This window comes from Sinohyriopsis cumingii, chromosome 11 (genome assembly GCF_028554795.1).
Source record: "Sinohyriopsis cumingii isolate HCF-2022 chromosome 11, ASM2855479v2, whole genome shotgun sequence".
NCBI lineage: Eukaryota > Metazoa > Mollusca > Bivalvia > Unionida > Unionidae > Sinohyriopsis > Sinohyriopsis cumingii.
Window position 1 is genome coordinate 54,110,409 of NC_142971.1, and position 14,662 is coordinate 54,125,070.

The following is a 14,662-nucleotide window of genomic DNA, read 5'->3' on the forward strand; positions in this document are numbered from 1 at the left end:
GTTGATGAAGTATAAGAAACTTGGCTGCAATATGTCTCTAAAGATTCACTTCCTTCATTCCCAGTTGGATTTCTTTCCTAGCAACTGTGGTATTGTTAGTGATGAACACGGCGAACGTTTTCATCAAGATATCGCAACAATGGAACAAAGATACCAGGGAAAATGGTCCACTACAATGCTGGCTGACTACTGCTGGACGCTCCTCAGAGATGCTCCCGAACAGCTGTACAAGAGACAGGCGAAGAAATCTAAGATGTAGTCAATGACTTGATTTTTTATAGGTAGGCTATTACAGTTGACCTTTTACTATTGGAATGCATTTCGTTATGTAAACATTAATTTCTTGCAGATTACAAAAAAACTAGAGCCAATTTTGCAATTTGACTGTCATATTCGTGTTCAGCACATAAAAATTGATAAGAATTGACTAATTTTATTTCAGTAACATGACTTTTGTAAAAATTTGTTGTCCAGTGCTGTACTAATTAGGTAAACATCCCAACCCCTACTCCAGCTGATGGCATTACCATTGTAATATGGATTGACTGTGCTAGCTAGTTAGGTTAACATCCCCATCCATACTCCAGTTGATGACATTATGAATGTACAAATGGGTTGACTGGTGCTAGTTAGGTTAACATTACAATTCCTACTCAAGCTGATGGCATTACCATTGAAATATCGATTGACTGTGATAGCTAGTTAGGTTAACATCCCAATCCCTACTCCAGCTGATCACATTACCAATGTAACATGGATTGACTGTGCTAGTATGGTTAACATCCCAATCCCTACTCCAGCTGACCACATTACCAATGTAACATGGATTGACTGTGCTAGTTAGGTTAACATCCCAATCCCTACTCCAGCTGATGGCATTACTATTGTAATATGGATTGATTGTGCTAGTTAGGTTAACATCCCTACTCCAGCTGATGGCATTACTGTAGTAATATGGATTGACTGTGCTAGTTAGGTTAACATCCCTACTCCAGCTGATGGCATTACTATTGTAATATGGATTGACAGTGCTAGTTAGGTTAACATCCCTACTCCAGCTGATGGCATTACTATTGTAATATGGATTAACTGTGCTAGTTAGGTTAACATCCTTACTCCAGCTGATGGCATTACTATTGTAATATGGATTGACTGAGCTAGTTAGGTTAACATCCCTACTCCAGCTGATGGCATTACTATTGTAATATGGATTAACTGTGCTAGTTAGGTTAACATCCTTACTCCAGCTGATGGCATTACTATTGTAATATGGATTGACTGAGCTAGTTAGGTTAACATCCCTACTCCAGCTGATGGCATTACTATTGTAATATGGATTAACAGTGCTAGTTAGGTTAATATCCCAATCCCTACTCCAGCTGATGACATTACCATTGTAACATGGATTGACTGTGCTAGTTAGGTTAACATCCCCATCCATACTCCAGTTGATGACATTACCATTGTAACATGGATTGACTGTGCTAGTTAGGTTAACATCCCCATCCATACTCCAGCTGATGACATTACCATTGTAACATGGATTGACTGTGCTAGTTAGGTTAACATCCCCATCCATAATCCAGCTGATGACATTACCATTGTAACATGGATTGACTGTGCTAGTTAGGTTAACATCCCCATCCATACTCCAGTTGATGACATTACCATTGTAACATGGATTGACTGTGCTAGTTAGGTTAACATCCCCATCCATACTCCAGCTGATGACATTACCATTGTAACATGGATTGACAGTGCTAGTTAGGTTAACATCCCCATCCATACTCCAGCTGATGACATTACCATTGTAACATGGATTGACTGTGCTAACTAGGTTAACATCCCAATCCCTACTCCAGCTGATGACATTACCAATGTAACATGGATTAACTGTGCTAGTTAGGTTAACATCCCAATCCCTACTCCAGCTGATGGCATTACTATTGTAATATGGATTGACTGTGCTAGTTAGGTTAACATCCCTACTCCAGCTGATGGCATTACTATTGTAATATGGATTGACAGTGCTAGTTAGGTTAACATCCCTACTCCAGCTGATGGCATTACTATTGTAATATGGATTGACTGTGCTAGTTAGGTTAACATCCCTACTCCAGCTGATGGCATTACTATTGTAATATGGATTAACTGTGCTAGTTAGGTTAACATCCTTACTCCAGCTGATGGCATTACTATTGTAATATGGATTGACTGTGCTAGTTAGGTTAACATCCCTACTCCAGCTGATGGCATTACTATTGTAATATGGATTAACAGTGCTAGTTAGGTTAACATCCTTACTCCAGCTGATGGCATTACTATTGTAATATGGATTGACTGTGCTAGTTAGGTTAACATCCCTACTCCAGCTGATGGCATTACTATTGTAATATGGATTAACTGTGCTAGTTAGGTTAACATCCTTACTCCAGCTGATGGCATTACTATTGTAATATGGATTGACTGTGCTAGTTAGGTTAACATCCCTACTCCAGCTGATGGCATTACTATTGTAATATGGATTAACAGTGCTAGTTAGGTTAATATCCCAATCCCTACTCCAGCTGATGACATTACCATTGTAACATGGATTGACAGTGCTAGTTAGGTTAATATCCCCATCCATACTCCAGCTGATGACATTACCATTGTAACATGGATTGACAGTGCTAGTTAGGTTAATATCCCCATCCATACTCCAGCTGATGACATTACCATTGTAACATGGATTGACTGTGCTAGTTAGGTTAACATCCCCATCCATACTCCAGTTGATGACATTACCATTGTAACATGGATTGACTGTGCTAGTTAGGTTAACATCCCCATCCATACTCCAGCTGATGACATTACCATTGTAACATGGATTGACTGTGCTAGTTAGGTTAACATTCCCATCCATACTCCAACTGATGACATTACCATTGTAACATGGATTGACTGTGCTAGTTAGGTTAACATCCCCATCCATACTCTAGCTGATGACATTACCATTGTAACATGGATTGACAGTGCTAGTTAGGTTAACATCCCTACTCCAGTTGATGATACATGTATTACCAATGAACAGATGGGTTGACTTGTGCTAGTTAGGTTAACAGGCATTGCTAAAGGGGCAGTAATTTATGAAAATTGTCAGGTAGGTAGATTCTTAATATCATGTTCCCATCATATTATTATCTAGGCAAAAGGGTTTACTAATACAGTATTTTCATATAATTGCCTCTGTGTCTTGTATGAATTAAATTCTGGCTTTCTTTTTACCCACTCATCCTCAAGTCTTACTGTGAATCCATTATTTTTCATTTGGCAATAGCTTTTGTGGATTCCTTTTTTGGTGCAACCCCCCTCCCTGGATTATACACTAGTCTAGATCAACTTTCCAGTTGAAAGTGGTACCTTTTCAGCTACAGTTAAAAGAGGTACCTGTTTACATCTAGGTTGAAAGTGGTATCTATTTACATCCATTTGAAAGTGGTACCAGTTTACATCCATGTTGAAAGTCATACCTATCTACACCCAGTTGAAAGTTGTATCTGTTTACATCTAGGTTGAAAGTTGTCTCTTTTTACATCTAGGTTGAAAGATACATCTATTTACATCTAGGTTGAACATTGTACATATTTACATCTAGGTTGAAAGTGGTACCTATTTACATATAATTAAAGGGGTACCTATTTACATCCAGTTGAAAGTTGTATCTATTTATTTGGTTGAAAGTGGTACCAATTTACATCTGGGTTGAAAGTGGTACATAATTGCATCAAGGTTGAATGTTATATCTGTTTACATCTAGGTTGAAAGTGGTACCTATTTACATACAATTCAAGGGGTACCTAGATGCTTTGTGAGGGGCTGAACATGCTGGCTTGCACAAGATCATTGTAGGTGGCAGACTTCAAGAGCCTGAGTCCCCTTTCATTTGGATTTGCATTACAAAAGGGTCCGCAAATGCTTTGTCACTTCATTTGTGAGTCTGCTTCCACCTTTACATTCTAGTCTCCTTGTATGAACAAAATGTCCTTCTTAGGTGAATTGTCAAAGAAATTTTGCAGTTGATCAAAGAAATTCTCAAATTTGTGGTCACCATAGTTATATTTGGATGAAAAGGCCTGATTGATTGTGATGTTGAAAGCAGTCACCCTCAGGTGGACAGTTACAAGCCTGCTTATGACTGGGCAGCACCCCATAATGCTGTTCATGATGCCCTTGTGAACAAGAAACCCAATGCCATGATTGTGTTTGTCCCCTTTTCCATATATAATACCATTTTAACTGCTCATAGTTGTTTCCATATATAATGAAACAGTTTTATTTGACACAACAACAGAATCATCTAGTGAAATGACTTTTAAATGCATTGGAATGCCTCTGCTATTATACCTTGTCTTTTCATGACATTATCATGTCATTTTTGACATGATGATATATTATTATTTGCATTATATATCTGAAAATTATGAATTGTGCATTATTAGAGCCGTGATCATGTCATTCAAAAAAAGAACATTGTTGTTTCTTTAGAAAACAAAAGTTATGCAAGAAAAAAAGCAATACAAAATCATCCCATATGAGACAAATGTGCAACACAAAAATAATTGTATCTCAGATCACACTACATATGCAAACATACATCTATGAAAAAATATCTAGATTTAAGGTAGAGAGGATTTTCAAGGCAAACTAAAAACTCCATCCTCATCTGTCATAAAACATTAGTTTAATGATCTCCTCCAGAATTCATTGTACTCTGCTCCTTTCATCTGTTCCCTTGCCAGCATATCATTTGGGTAGAATATCACCAAGCCACTCAACTTACAGACTGATTTCCTATCACAAAAAGTAATGGCAATGCTGCCTTAATAGATACCACATGCTTCCCTGCCATCTTACCTCAACTAACTTCATGCATCAGATGGTGGGACCTAAGAAATTCCAAAGATATATACATATGTACTGTTTAATATAAATATTAAATAGTTGTTTGATAACAAAATTTGAAGACTTCTCTGTTAGTGAGACTCTTGACTCTAACTATTCAATGTACACTATTGTAAATGCAAAAGTTAACAGATTTTCAGGGTCTGTATGTGACTTTGAAGATGCTAATATATATGATCATTTAAATATAGAAATAGGATGTAAGAATGATAAAATTAGTATGGAGACAATCTCATTTAGTACCCCATTGCATGATGACATACATATAATTGATATGAAACTAAATACAAAAGGTTTTAACATAGGTCACTTAAATGTGATGTGATGTGATTTTTGATTTTTAACGTAGCTTTAACAATTTTTCAGTCATATTGCTACGATGTCTGCAATGTGGCAGTTTATAGTGATGTCTAGCACTGGGGCATCATGCCGCAGACATGTAGCATGATGTCCCACCCAGTCACATTATCCTGACACCAGGCCGACCAGTCCTAACACTAACCTCATAATGCTGAACGCCAAGCGAGGCAGCTGTTAGTACCATTTTTTAAGTCTCTGGTATGACTCGGCTGGGAATCGAACCCACGACCTCCCGCATCCGAGGCGGACGCTCTAACCACTAGGCCACCGGAGTAGTCACTTAAATGTACAAGGTATAGTGGGAAAAATAGACCAGATTAAGTTGATGTTGTCTTCCAAGGAAAATACTATCTATTTTTTAGGACTCACTAAAACCAAATTAAATGCTAACCACAATGATAATCTATTTCAATGTCAAGGCTACAATAAACCATTATGCAGGGACAGAGAGACAGCAGGAGGAGGTCCTGTTGTATACATTAGGGAAGATATAAATACAGAAAGGCAACTGGACTTGGAATCACATAAAATTGAGAGTATCGGAGTTGAAATTTCTCAAAATAATGCAAAATCATTCCTAGTCGGTTGAATTTATAGACCACCTTCCTCCAAAGCAATTTGAAATGATAACTTTTTAAAACAAACAAAATGTTCTTGCACAAGAGAAAGAAACATATATACTTGGTGATATAAATCAAGACCTTCTCAATACCCAAATAAGGAACAACTAAATGGAATTTATTTAATCTTTAGGCCTAATCCAGCTGGTAAATGAGCTCACAAGGGCAACAGAAAAATCAGGCACTCTTATTAATCATATTTATACCAACCTACCAGACAATGTGGCTTGTGTTAATGTACTGAATGTTCGTCTTAGTTTTTTGACAAGAAAGGTAAATGCAAGAAAAATAAGAAAAATACACACAAAACGATCACTTACAGATTGTTTAAAGATTTTAATGAAGAACAATTTCTCAATGATCTATATAAAATTCCATGTAATATGATCCAAAATTTGGATGACATAGATGAAGCCATGAGGGTGTGGACTGACTTATTTATGGATGTAGTCTCTAAGCATGCACCACTGAAAGTACATTGAGTAAAGAATTAAATCCAACCTAATTGGCTTACTACTGAAATCCTAGACACTATGAAAACACAAGAACAAATCAAGGCTATGGGAAACCATGCACAATAAAAAGTATGGAGATATAAAATAACAAGTATGATTAAAAAATCGAAAATAACATTTTATCAATCATTGCTTGAAAACAAAAAGAGCAAGCAAGACACTTTATTTGGAAAATCTTTAATGAACTCACTGGAGGAACACACAAAGATCAGACAAATAAAATTCACTCACTTCTGGTAAATGACACCATAGTCACTGATGACAATGACATTGCAAATGTTTTCAGTTATTTTCCACAAAATTAAAAGAACCAGTGATAGAAAACAACTTTAATGAACTGAAAAAGTTCTGCATCAGCAAAATCTCTAAGGAGGTATGTTTCTCTATCCCACCAGTTTTATTAAAAAATGTCTCAGTGAACTTGATACCAAGAAAGCTACAGTACTTGATCAGATTGGTTCATGTCTCATTAAATCTTTTGTCTCTGCTATTTTAAATAGCATAACATTCATAATCAATTTAAGTATTGCAACCTCATCTGTCCCTTAAATAGGGAAAACTGCAAAAGTAACTCCCCTATTCACAAATCGGGTTCTAAGGATGATGCTGATAACCACCAACCAATCTAAATACTACCAAACTTGTCAAAAATGATTGAAAACATGTCCATGACTCATTCATGTCACATTTAACTAAACACTTTCTGTTACACCCTAATCATTCAGGCTTTAGAAAGAAACATTCCTGTGAGACTACCTTGATCTCCCCAACTGATAAATTATTTCAAGCACTTGATCAAGGTAGAATAATAGAATCTGTATTCGTAGATTTCAGGAAAGCTTTTGTTATGATGGATCATGAAATCCTTTTGAAGAAACTGAAAATTTACCAATGTGATGAAAGCACAGTTAGATGGTTTACTTTATACTTAGGTGAGAGAACACAACCTGTTCATATAAATAATGTTCTGTCGGAACTTGGAACCATTAGATATGGAGTACCACAAGGCTCTATTCTAGGTCCATTACTATTTACTTTGTTTATTAATGACCTACCACTTTTACTAAGAGACTCAATATCATCTACAGATCTCTATGCAGATGACACAACATTGTCAGACATCTAAAACACAATGCATGAATTCAAAATTTCTTTACAGAATGCCCTAAACAAATTGGACAACTGGTGCACATGCAATGGCATGGTTTTAAATACTGGTAAAACTAAAATATTACTTATCTCAACATGGCAAAAAAGGTAGTGATAGTGATGAACTATGTCTGATATGGGAGGATAAAAGTTTGCAAATGGGCTGTTGTGATAGACTACTTGGTGTTCTGGTATATAATAACCAATTGTGGACTGAACATATCAAACATATCAGTAAAAATTTAAATTCAAGTTTATGACTTCTCAGTAGGACAAGACATTTTCTCCCTGAAAGGATAGAAAACTATATTATAACAGTTACATTCAACCCTATTTAGACTACTGTAATACAATATGGGGTAATTCAATTGATAAAAACATAGCGAAACTGGTACATCTTCAAAAAGAGCACTTGGGCTAATATCAATCCAGAAAGAAAGCCAAGAAAATTTAGCTGTAAGTTAAATATATTACTCATTAAAGACCAAATCTGTTTGATAAAAGCCAAATTAATGTACAGGAATAGTGCTCCTGAATATCTACAATCACTATAGGCTACCAGACAATACTCGCCACCTGTGATCCATGTCTACTAAACATATAAAATTCCCAAACCAAATAAGGAATTATTTTTAAAAAAGTTTCCAATACTCTGGAACTCTGCTCTGGAATAGTATTCCAGTTGAGATAAGAAATGCCCACTCTATTTCCTTTTTCCAAACCCAATATATCCAGTGGCTTCAGAGATGCAGCTTAAATAAATGAATTCCTTTGTATGAGGGCCTCAAGGTAGATTAGTTTTTAGCTAATTGTGTTACCCTCCTTCAGTAAAGTAATTATTATTATTATTATTATTATTATTATTATTGTTATACTATACCATAACTCATGTTTAATTCACCTGTCCACCAGTCCATCTAGCTGTACATGGGTACTGGGTGAATTGTTGATTTGTTTTCATTGTCCATCATTCTATTTAATATTGTGTAAGTTCTTAAACTGTTAACATTCTCACAAAATTGTTAACTTAGTATTTGGTCAAACAAATTCAAACTGTTTAAAATTGTACTTAATGCAAACATTACTTTCAAAGAAATACAAGAATCAATGTTTACAATAGCTGTAAATACTAATCTTATTTACTTTGCAGTTATTAATATTGTTATTATTATTATTCAAAACATCAGGGAAGATTCAGAACTTGCAGATAAAGCTTGAGGAATTACATTTTTTAAATTAATGCTCTGACAAACCTTGCATAATCATATTCCATAGCCAGCAGATTCATTAGTCATCAGTGTATTGCATAATCATATTCCTCAGTCAGCAGATTCATTAGTCATCAGTGTATTGCATAATCATATTTCTCAGCCAGCTGATTCATTAGTCATTAGTGTATTGCATAATCATATTCCTCAGCCAGCTGATTCATTAGTCATCAGTGTATTGCATAATCATATTCCTCAGCCAGCAGATTCATTAATCATCAGTGTATTGCATAATCATATTCCTCAGCCAGCAGATTCATTAGTCATCAGTGTATTGCATAATCATATTCATCAGCTAGCTGATTCATTATTCAGTGTATTGCATTATCATATTCCTCAGCCAGCAGATTCATTAATCATCAATGTATTGCATAATCATATTCCACAGCCAGCAGATTGATTTATCATCAATGTTTTGCATAATCATATTCCACAGCCAGCTGATTAATTAGTCATCATTGTATTGCATAATCATATTCCTCAGCAAGCTGATTCATTACTCATCAGTGTATTGCATAATCATATTCCTCAGCCAGCTGATTCATTAGTCATCAGTGTATTGCATAATCATATTCCTCAGCCAGCTGATTCATTAGTCATCAATGTATTGCATAATCATATTCCTCAGCCAGCAGATTCATTAGTTATCAGTGTATTGCATAATCATATTCCTCAGCCATCCGATTCATTAATCATCAGTGTATTGCATAATCATATTCCTCAGCCAGCAGATTCATTAATCATCAGTGTATTGCATAATCATATTCCTCAGCCAGCAGATTAATTTATCATGAATGTATTACATAATCATATTCCACAGCCAGTAGATTGACTTATCATCAATGTTTTGCATAATTATATTCCTCAGCCAGCATATTCATTAATCATCAATGTATTGCATAATCATATTCCTCAGCCAGCTGATTCATTAGTCATCAGTGTATTGCATAATCATATTCCTCAGCCAGCAGATTCATTAGTCATCAATGTATTGCATAATCATATTCCACAGCCAGCTGATTCATTAATCATCAGTGTATTGCATAATCATATTCCTCAGCCAGCTGATTTATTAGTCAATAATGTATTGCATAATCATATCCCTCAGCCAGCAGATTGATTTGTTATCAGTGTTTTGCATAATCATATTCCACAGCCAGCTGATTGATTTATTATCAGTGTTTTGCATAATCATATTCCACAGCCAGCAGATTCATTAGTCAACAATGTATTGCATAATCATATTCCTCAGCCATCTGATTTATTAATCATCAGTGTATTGCATAATCATATTCCTCAGCCATCTGAGTCATTAATCATCAGTGTATTGCATAATCATATTCCTCAGCCATCTGAGTCATTACTCATCAGTGTATTGCATAATCATATTCCTCAGCCAGCAGATTAATTTATCATGAATGTATTACATAATTATATTCCTCAGCCAGCTGATTGATTTATCATCAATGTTTTGCATAATTATATTCCTCAGCCAGCATATTCATTAATCATCAATGTATTGCATAATCATATTCCTCAGCCAGCAGATTCATTAGTCATCATTGTATTGCATAATCATATTCCACAGCCAGCTGATTCATTAATCATAAATGTATTACATAATCATATTCCTCAGTCAGCTGATTCATTAGTCATCAGTGTATTGCATAATCATATTCCTCAGCCAGCAGATTCATTACTCATCATTGTATTGCATAATCATATTCCTCAGCCAGCTGATTCATTAATCATAAATGTATTACATAATCATATTCCTCAGTCAGCTGATTCATTAGTCATCAGTGTATTGCATAATCATATTCCACAGCCAGCAGATTCATTAGTCATCAATGTATTGCATAATCATATTCCACAGCCAGCTGATTCATTAATCATCAGTGTATTGCATAATCATATTCCTCAGCCAGCTGATTTATTAATCATCAGTGTATTGCATAATCATATTCCTCAGCCAGCTGATTCATTAGTCATCAGTGTATTGCATAATCATATTCCACAGCCATCTGATTCATTAGTCATCAATGTATTGCATAATCATATTCCACAGCCAGCTGATTCATTAATCATAAATGTATTACATAATCATATTCCTCAGTCAGCTGATTCATTAGTCATCAGTGTATTGCATAATCATATTCCTCAGCCAGCAGATTCATTACTCATCATTGTATTGCATAATCATATTCCTCAGCCAGCTGATTCATTAATCATAAATGTATTACATAATCATATTCCTCAGCCAGCTGATTCATTAGTCATCAGTGTATTGCATAATCATATTCCACAGCCAGCAGATTCATTAGTCATCAGTGTATTGCATAATCATATTCCACAGCCAGCTGATTCATTAATCATCAGTGTATTGCATAATCATATTCCTCAGCCAGCTGATTTATTAATCATCAGTGTATTGCATAATCATATTCCTCAGCCAGCTGATTCATTAGTCATCAGTGTATTGCATAATCATATTCCACAGCCAGCTGATTCATTAGTCATCAATGTATTGCATAATCATATTCCACAGCCAGCTGATTCATTAATCATTAATGTATTACATAATCATATCACTCAGCCAGCTGATTCATTAATCATCAGTGTATTGCATAATCATATTCCTCAGCCAGCTGATTCTTTAGTCATCATTGTATTGCATAATCATATTCCTCAGCCAGCAGATTCATTAATCATCAATGTATTGCATAATCATATTCCTCAGCCAGCTGATTCATTAATCATCAGTGTATTGCATAATCATATTCCTCAGCCAGCTGATTCATTAATCATCAATGTATTGCATAATCATATTCCTCAGCCAGCAGATTCATTAGTCATCAGTGTATTGCATAATCATATTCCTCAGCCAGCTGATTCATTAATCATCAATGTATTACATAATCATATCCCTCAGCCAGCTGATTCATTAGTCATCAGTGTATTGCATAATCATATTCCTCAGCCAGCTGATTCATTAATCATCAGTGTATTGCATAATCATATTTCACAGCCAGCTGATTCATTAATCATCAGTATATTGCATAATCATATTCCAGTCAGCTGATTCATTAGTCATCAATGTATTGCATAATCATATTCCTCAGCCAGCTGATTCATTAATCATCAATGTATTATTGTATCTGTAAATAAAAGTATTTCATCATAATGTAAAGATTATGCCCAATAGGCATGCACAAGTCTTGTATTTGAACATGGCTTTGCTGCACAAAACTAGAATTAGCCACAAGGAATTTAATTATGTAAGGATTGAAATAATTTTTATTACTTATTGTAGGTTTTGGCCCATAGAGGTCAGCACTGGACTCTGCTTCAGAATGCCACTCGTGCTTTATGGAACTGTACCCACACAGCTTTACTTCAGGCCACTGCCAGCACTCAGACTGACCTAGATGTTGGATTGATCACTGTCAGTGAGCTTCATGAACTGGCATGTAAGCCATTCCACATTGCAGCAGACTGTATTCTGGATATGATGACACAATTGCAAATGGAATTGGAGCATCAGAGTCAAAAGGTTGGCAGTACCAGTCACACACACATGTTCATACCTTTTTATGGTAAATTAAAAGAAAAGAAAAATGTGCTGTTTATTTAATATACAACACAAATCATAAAAACATTAATTATTTATGTGAACAAATTATATTGCATTAAAATTGTTTTGGTGTTAGATTCTAGAGACATTATTAGCCTCGTATGTTCTGAAAAGGTTAAAAAGATAAAAATATTTTCTTTTATTTATTTTTAAATAATTTAATTCCTGCCACATGGCAAATGTGTTAGAAGGATCTTTACATTTTCATTACCAAAATACAGGCCAAAAACAAAGGCAAGAATCTTGGAGACCACTTTGAATCATGGTATGGGGAAGTTACAGATGAAACTGGGGGAGCCAGTCTCAAGTTTGAGAACCCACTTGATGATCAGACGGTCACAGATCTACGCTGGGTTCGACGTCTGGTGATGCGGGTTATGGAGATCCTATATTTTGAGGAAAAGTGGGAGAAGCTTGTTGATATTGGATTACGCTTCAATGCCCTTTCAAAGTAAGTGCTCTAAAAATGGTAGGTTGTAGAAAACTGTGTAAGGGTCTTTCTGAACCTGATAATTTACAAAACAGGGAAATGAATGTCAGGGAAATAGTTAGTCCAAATTAATATCCACAGGCATCCATCCTTGCTCAGTGGCAAATTGTGGGGACTTTTTATTCATAGGTTTTGCGGTTTGTTTATCAGTAAAAAAAACCCACTTTATTACACTTTATGTTAGGAAATCAAAAATGAAATACCTGAGATTGAACCACTGAGGTTCTTTGTTTAAATCTGTTTTGATAATCCATTTTTACAGAAGTAATTTGGTTCAACAGAACATTTTCACAAAGTAATGAATGATATTGTTTATTCCAGTGAGAGGTATGCTGAGCAGATAATTCCCCTACTGGTCCAATCCCAGCGGAGACTGACAGATCTGATCCATGAACTCGGAGGCCATGAACCTCCACAGCCACATTTCCAGAAACTGATGCAGCAGTTGGGTGGAGTTATCACTGCTAAAACATACCTCCATGCACAGCTCACAATAGCCATAGACAAGACCAAATTACCCAAGGTGGCCTTAGGGGCTGGAATAGATCCTCTGGGTCATGGGCTGTATTCCAGTAAGAGAACTTATTTTGTTATTATGCAGTTTTACTATAGTGTTTGGAGCAAAATAATTGTGCCCAACAATTTTGCTTGTATTTTCTTCATTTATACCCTTATGTTATTTTTATAACGTAGATTATCTGTTTTAGCTATATTTTAATTATTTATTGATTTTATCAATGTTTTTGTATGCCATCCCTTATCAAGGAAGGGACCATATCTGTGTAGGGAGAAAATAGTATTACCTGTGTCCACCATGCTGTATCATTCTATAATGTAGAATCCATCATGAGTTTAATTTCCACTCAGTAAGTTTTGAAGGACATAATGAAATTGAACCAAATCTGGCACAAAGATACTGGCTTGTCTGTGTTTAATTCACATCTAGGTTTCATATTAAACAGTGGACTTGGTCAAGGAACCAGACCAACTTTACCACAAAACCTCAAATGCTTTAAATTGCATGTATTTTGTGATGCAATACATATACATCATCAAGCTGTTGCTTATTTGTTTTATAAATGGCATCCACCAAGCGATACATTTTCAGAATGAAAGATACCATAAACCTCATAAAAGTTTTAATGAGTACCGAAAAAGTGAAATTTCAGAGTCTTGAGGAAAATAGCAGCAAGAACAACAATGCATTGATCTGAGTATTGCACATGTGGGAAAGATGATTGCCTTCACCACGGCCCACATGGAATTTTATTTTTTTAAGGATTATGTCAGGTCGAAATATCGCAAGAAGTCTGTGAGCTCTTTGAAACTATTGTTTGTGAACTATATTGGAGGTCATTTAGATTCAAATTGACTTTTAAAATTTGTTAGGCCTAGTTGAACACTATGTTTACAGTCGCTGCATCTGTCTTGAATCACATTTCTGGACTTTTACATGAATGTTTTCCAGCTTGACAATAGTAGTAAATGATACTTTGTTACACTTTACTGAAAACTGTTTTAACTTACGGAAAAAAATCAACTGCCTCACTCAGGTCGTGTTAGAGCTGGTGGGTCTGAATAGTAGCTTGGTGTCCCTTCATATCTATAATGTTGTTAGGAATTAATTGATTTTCATGTCATCATATATGACTTTGGTATCACTTCATATCTATAATGTTGTT

At 35.4% G+C, this 14,662-nt stretch overlaps 1 protein-coding gene and 1 non-coding gene across 4 annotated transcripts in view; one reads left to right on the top strand and one right to left on the bottom strand.

Moving 5' to 3' along the window:
• Positions 1-14,662, top strand: part of LOC149788472 (cilia- and flagella-associated protein 54-like) — a 255,451-nt gene that overhangs the window by 132,942 nt on the left and 107,847 nt on the right. For all 3 annotated transcript variants that reach the window (XM_089974455.1, XM_089974456.1, XM_089974457.1), the window contains 3 exons: positions 12,170-12,409; positions 12,712-12,941; positions 13,302-13,552. In XM_089974455.1, coding sequence (XP_089830581.1) covers positions 12,170-12,409; positions 12,712-12,941; positions 13,302-13,552 — 721 coding nt within the window. The remainder of the gene's footprint in view (positions 1-12,169; positions 12,410-12,711; positions 12,942-13,301; positions 13,553-14,662) is intronic.
• Trnap-cgg (transfer RNA proline (anticodon CGG)) lies at positions 5,506-5,582 on the bottom strand. Its single transcript has one exon. It is a non-coding gene; the product is annotated as a tRNA-Pro (tRNA).